Source organism: Camellia sinensis, chromosome 14, assembly GCF_055761805.1.
Source record: "Camellia sinensis isolate YWXY chromosome 14, ASM5576180v1, whole genome shotgun sequence".
NCBI lineage: Eukaryota > Viridiplantae > Streptophyta > Magnoliopsida > Ericales > Theaceae > Camellia > Camellia sinensis.
In genome coordinates this window covers 37,381,418-37,387,050 of record NC_138974.1, presented here as the reverse complement: position 1 = coordinate 37,387,050, position 5,633 = coordinate 37,381,418, and the positions used below count along the sequence as shown (strand labels likewise).

At 33.9% G+C, this 5,633-nt stretch overlaps 1 protein-coding gene across 1 annotated transcript; it reads left to right on the top strand.

Annotated features, from left to right (window-relative positions):
* Nucleotides 1-3,162: 3,162 nt before the first annotated feature.
* Nucleotides 3,163-5,071, top strand: LOC114278388 (auxin-induced protein 22D). The gene is made up of 3 exons (XM_028220407.2): nucleotides 3,163-3,700; nucleotides 4,175-4,377; nucleotides 4,473-5,071. Exons 1-3 carry the CDS (start codon nucleotides 3,486-3,488, stop codon nucleotides 4,643-4,645), a joined length of 591 nt encoding a protein of 196 aa, XP_028076208.2. The 5' UTR covers nucleotides 3,163-3,485; the 3' UTR covers nucleotides 4,646-5,071.
* Nucleotides 5,072-5,633: the final 562 nt, after the last annotated feature.

Genomic DNA, 5,633 nt, shown 5'->3' with positions numbered 1-5,633 from the left:
GGAAACGAAAATGAAAAAGGTAAGTGAAATGTGAATAAAATATACCTACATTTCACTTAGTTTCACACACTTTTTCTCTTTTCCTTTCTAAATCTCCCAACCAATAGGGGTGTAGATCTGGCCCGGCTCGACTCGGCTCATGTTGGGCCTCACGGGCTCCTACCAAATTTTGGGCCGGATCGGGTTACGGGCCAAAAAAATTAGGCCCAGGCCCAAGCCCAAGCCCAGAGGTATTCGGGTGGGCCGGTGGACCTAGGCTTGGCCTCAGGCTTGGGCAGGTTTGAACAATTTTTTTTTTTGTTTTTTAAATTTTTTTCTACCAAAATTTTATTTATTTTTACTAAAAAAAAACACTGGGCCTCGGGCGGGCCGGGCTTTAGGGAGTTTTTCTTGAATGGGCCTTAAGCAGGCTGATAGATCGGGACACGGGCCGAGCTTCGAAATGATGACCCAAGCCCAAGACTAAGGGCTTGGACTGGGCTCGAGCCTGAGCCCAAACGGGCAGGGCGCACTCCGGACGGGCTTCAACTAGCTCACGAGTCACGGGCTATTTTTACACTCTTACCAACCAAACACAACATAAGTTGTTTGTTAACTACCTAAAAATAATGAGTTAATTATATTCAATCCATAAGATTTCCCACTACTCTATTGGTTTAGACTACTATATAAACAATACCACATAGTCTTCTCAAAATATCAAATAACTACTTATTGTGAACAATACATTGAATCCTTCGCCAAAGAACATATTAAGAATATTTTTTTTTTTTTTTTTTTGTATATGCCCACAAAACAAAAACAAAAAAAGTTCAAAATTAATGGGGGCCACGTGACCCCCCAAACCTTCTTTGGCTCAGTTTGTGCCTAGGACTCCTAATTTTGGGGACTCTCACAACCTTCAAAGTGATCTACACTACTCATGTATGTGTGGGGCCCACATCATGAGTGGTATGAATTAGGAAAATGTCTCGTAACTCAAATTTTGTAGTTCAAAAGTGGCTCAAATGGCCAAAATGACGTCGTTTTGGCCATTTTTATGTTATTTTGTACTCAAAACGACGTCGTTTTGGCCATTTGAGCCACTTTTGAGCCACAAAATTTGAGCTACGTAGCATTGTCGTATGAATTATTTTAGGAGTTGTGAGTTTTCATAATTAGGAATCTCTATCATTGTTATTTATTTAAATTCATTAATAACACAAAAATATAATTATGACAAATGATATTTTTAAAAAAATGTACGATCAAAAGTTAATATTAAAAATATAATTTTTTTAAAATACAATAATTATATTATTAAAAAAAAGGTAAATTTTTTTTAAAAGACACTACTATTTTGCAAGGGGAGGAGTAATAAACTTGGGTAGAGAAAAAGGAGATGGAAGACGATCATGAATCATGCATGAACTGGTCATGCCCACATAACATGTGACATACATAAGCCATAATCAATACAATACTGGGGGGATTGGATTGGGTTCCACTTTTAACTGAAACCCACATGGACATGCCATCCGCATCCACGACATGATGTTGGGAGTTTGACCCCACGCACTCACATGTGATGCTCGTGATCCAACGCTTCTCATTTCACTATATCGAACCCCTTCTAACTCATCTGGGCCGTCCGATTCCGGACCACAGTCTTTAATATGGGCGGTTGTGGGTTGTCCCTCCTCTGTCCCCTCTTGGGATCTCAAACCGGCCCTACTTGCCGGCGATTCCACCGACACTCGTAGCTGTTCATGTCCCCGTTTTTCCAATTTCATTCCCACGCGCCTCCCGCTGCATCCTCATTTCCAATTTTTTCTCAATATTCAACTTGTTTTGTTTTGATTTGTTTTTTTTTTTAAATTTAATTTTATATTTTTTTGTTTGTATTTTTTAGTTATTATTTTTTTATATTTTAAGTAAATTTAACTTAGATGTGCATAAAAAATAAAATATTTGTGAAAAAAGATTTACAAAATTAAATAAATACACAAGAATAATAAAATATATGGATAAACTATATAAATGGTCCCTGTAATTTATATGGTGTGTTAATTTGGTTCTTGTTGTTTTAATTTACTCGATTTTACCCCTTAATTTAATAGATTATGTCATTTTAGTCCAATAAATAATGGTTGTTAAGTTTAGTGGACGGAAAGTCTACACAATGCGTCAATTTGGTCCTTATAGTTTACACAATGTGTTAATTTTAATCCTATAGCTTACACAATGTGTCAATTTAATCCATGTTATTTTAATTTGCTAGATTTTGATAAGGACCAAATTGATACATTGTGTAAACTACAAGGATCAAATTGACACATAATTTAACTTTTTGTCCACCACATTTAACAACTATTATTTATTGGACTAAATTGACACAATCTGTTAAATTAAGAGGCAAAATCGAATAAATTAAAACAACATGGACCAAATTGACACATCGTATAAACTATAGAGACTATTTGTATGATTTACTCAAAATATATTGAATTTTTATATTTTTTAAAACTAAATTTAAAAACTAAGCCAAACAAGATTTCTCTCACTCAATTTATTTACAATGAAAATTTTAATACATAAAATTTTCATAATATGATCTAATAATTATGAATAAATTAAGATAAATAGTATAATATTTTCAGACTAGTGTCCTTATCTTGCCGAGTTTATTGGCTAGTTACTTTTTTTCAAACAATACTATGCCCTTTATCCTAAATTTCTTTATATTTTATATTTTAAAGAAAAACTCATATTTGTTGGATTATATATTAAAATTTTCACATAATTCAATGATATGTGAATGTAAAAGATAGATAATTTGAGAGAATTAACTAAAAAACATATTAAAAATTATTTCAAAAAAAATAAAAATAAATAAATATGACCTACATACACACAATAACTTTAAATACACACTCAAAGTTTAATATATTTTTGAGAATAAATAGTTTACTTTACGCTGTGTTTGGTTGAGAAATTTGATGAGAGATTTGGAAAGAAAAATAAAAAATATAAATAAAATATAATAAAATATATTTATATTTCACTTAATTTTATACATATTTTCTATTTATCTTTTCAAATTTTCTAATTGAACATAACGTTAGGCAAATTCTTGGCAAGTGACGCAGGCGCGTGCGAGGTAAAAGCGTGTGAGGTGACCAGTTCTCAAGTTATGAAATTCATGCACGAAGAGAATAAGCCACCCAGAGATACTACTGTCGCTCCCTCGTATCTCCACCTCTATAAAATTCTTCTTCTGTGCCCATACCTTCTTCACAACTCACTCACACCAACAAAAATAAAATTAAAAAGAAAAAAACCTCTCTCTCTCTCTCTCTCTCTCTGTGTCCATATTTGGTGCCGGAAAATAGAAGAAACCACCGGAAATTTGCCGGATTCTCGCCTGCAAAAGTGAACAAGTTGGTCTATTAATCGCGAAACGTTAGGGTTGGTTGAATTATTCACAAACAAAGATTTAGTGGGAAATGGAAAAGACGATGAGTTACGTGTCTGATCACCACCACCATCATCTGAATCTCAAGGCGACTGAATTAAGATTAGGGTTGCCCGGGTCCGAAGAGCCCGACCAACAATCGTCTCCTCCTCCTACCATTAGAAGTAACAAAAGACCCCCATCAGAGATGATGGATGCTGCCCTGGATTCCAAAAATGAAGATCAAGATCGTGCCCCTCCTTCCAAGTAAGTTTTCTATATATTTTTTTTTTATCAGCGAAAGTTAGTCGTCAGTTGTTAGATTATCATTTAAGGCCATGTTTGTTTGGATGAATTGGATTAGCATTTCTATGATTAATAGTCTTAGGATTACGAATCTGTTGGATTATGTGTCCTATCTTAACTAATAGTCAAGTTTAAAATAATTAGTCCGTACTTCAATTGTTTAACCAAACATCGGATTAATAATTTTATTGGACTATTAGTCCAATCCCAATCTCATGTCCATCCAAACAAACATGGCCTAAGGGAGTTAGCCTCCCATCTTTTGCAAAGTCGTTTAAGGGAGAGTTAAGCCTATGAGTTTCCCAAAAGGAAATAAGCTTTCTATGTAGCCCTAGATTTTGATAGAGAATGGTTCATGAATGAGTTCTCAACAAAAATTTTAAATATTTTTTATACAATTTTTTTTTATGTATATTGTGTTACATGAAATGGCAGGGCACAAGTAGTGGGGTGGCCACCGGTCCGATCATACCGAAAAAATTGTTTCCAACAGAAGAAAAGTGAGGGAGATGGTTCAGGGATGTATGTGAAAGTGAGCATGGATGGAGCTCCTTATCTCAGGAAGATTGATCTGAAAATTTATCAGAGCTACCAAGAGCTCCTCAAGGCCTTGGAAAACATGTTCATGTGCACTATTGGTAAGAACTATATGAACTTCAACTGCCATTCTTTTCGTTTTGTTTGGATCATGTGATTGTTTGGTTCTGATGTTTCTTGATTTATATTATTTCAGGTGGGTATACAGAGAGGGAAGGATACAATGGATCTGAATATGAACCAACATATGAAGACAAAGATGGTGATTGGATGCTAGTTGGAGATGTCCCATGGGAGATGTTTATTACCTCTTGCAAAAGGCTTAGAGTAATGAAAGGATCTGAAGCTAAAGGCTTGGGATGTCTATAGAGAATACAACCCACAAAATCTGTATGATATATTAGAATATTAATTGATATATAATCATATCACTGATATCTATCGATACATATCTTGATACCGTTAGCTTGGGTTGGCCAAGCTCAGTCTCTGGAAGGTTACAAGACAAAAGCACATACAGATTGGCCAGATCACAGATCACACAATTTCTTTGTGGGTGGTTTTGAGCCTCTGCATGTGAGTTTAGTTTTGTAACAAAACCCATCAAATTGACACAGAAAGATATGAAAATACATGCTTCAGATCATGTTCACATTTTTTTGTTTTGTTTTTTGTGTGTGTGTTTTTATTATTTTTTTTGGGCAAGACTTTGCCATGTATTAATATAGAGGCAGGTATGTACAAATTAAATTTTGTGTAAAGCTTCATTGCCATGTTGATTAACATGTTCCTTTACATGTGTTTCTTCGTGATAAAGTTTAGGCCATGTTTGATTCACAATATTAATAGTGAGGTATTAATAATCCTATTGAATTAGTGTGGTATTAACTATCCCACCCCTACCCCATTACTAATAATCCTACAAATTTGTTGGATTAATTATCCATTGGATTAATAGTCCTAAACCAAAATGTCAAAACAAACATAGGATGATTGGGCCCACGGATTAATAATCCTAATCCCATGCTTTAATCCTTCTAATCAAACATGCCCTTAGAGTACAGCTATATATTCTGGTTTATTTGTTTATTTATTTATTTATATTATCAGATAAAATAATATTCATTATTATTTATTTAATTATGATTTTTAAATAAGCGACCAGTCAACAAATATATCCACCTAAGCATAATATAAAACGGTTACATATAATATTTTTCTAAATTTTATGATGCATATATCCTAAATTTGGAAAATGGACCAAATCTGCGAGGTTCAAGTTCGACTCAACTACTTTGTCAGTGTTACTAAACTAATTTAACCCACAGATATAAGAAAAATTGATAGAATCGAATTG

What these genes read in the sequence shown, in the direction of transcription:
- LOC114278388 (XM_028220407.2), top strand. Translation starts at nt 3,486, where the DNA reads ATGGAAAAGACGATGAGTTACGTGTCTGATCACCACCACCATCATCTG. An exon ending in GATCGTGCCCCTCCTTCCAA is followed by an intron (nt 3,701 to 4,174) that starts GTAAGTTTTCTA and finishes ATGAAATGGCAG; the next exon opens with GGCACAAGTAGTGGGGTGGC. An exon ending in CATGTTCATGTGCACTATTG is followed by an intron (nt 4,378 to 4,472) that starts GTAAGAACTATA and finishes ATATTATTTCAG; the next exon opens with GTGGGTATACAGAGAGGGAA.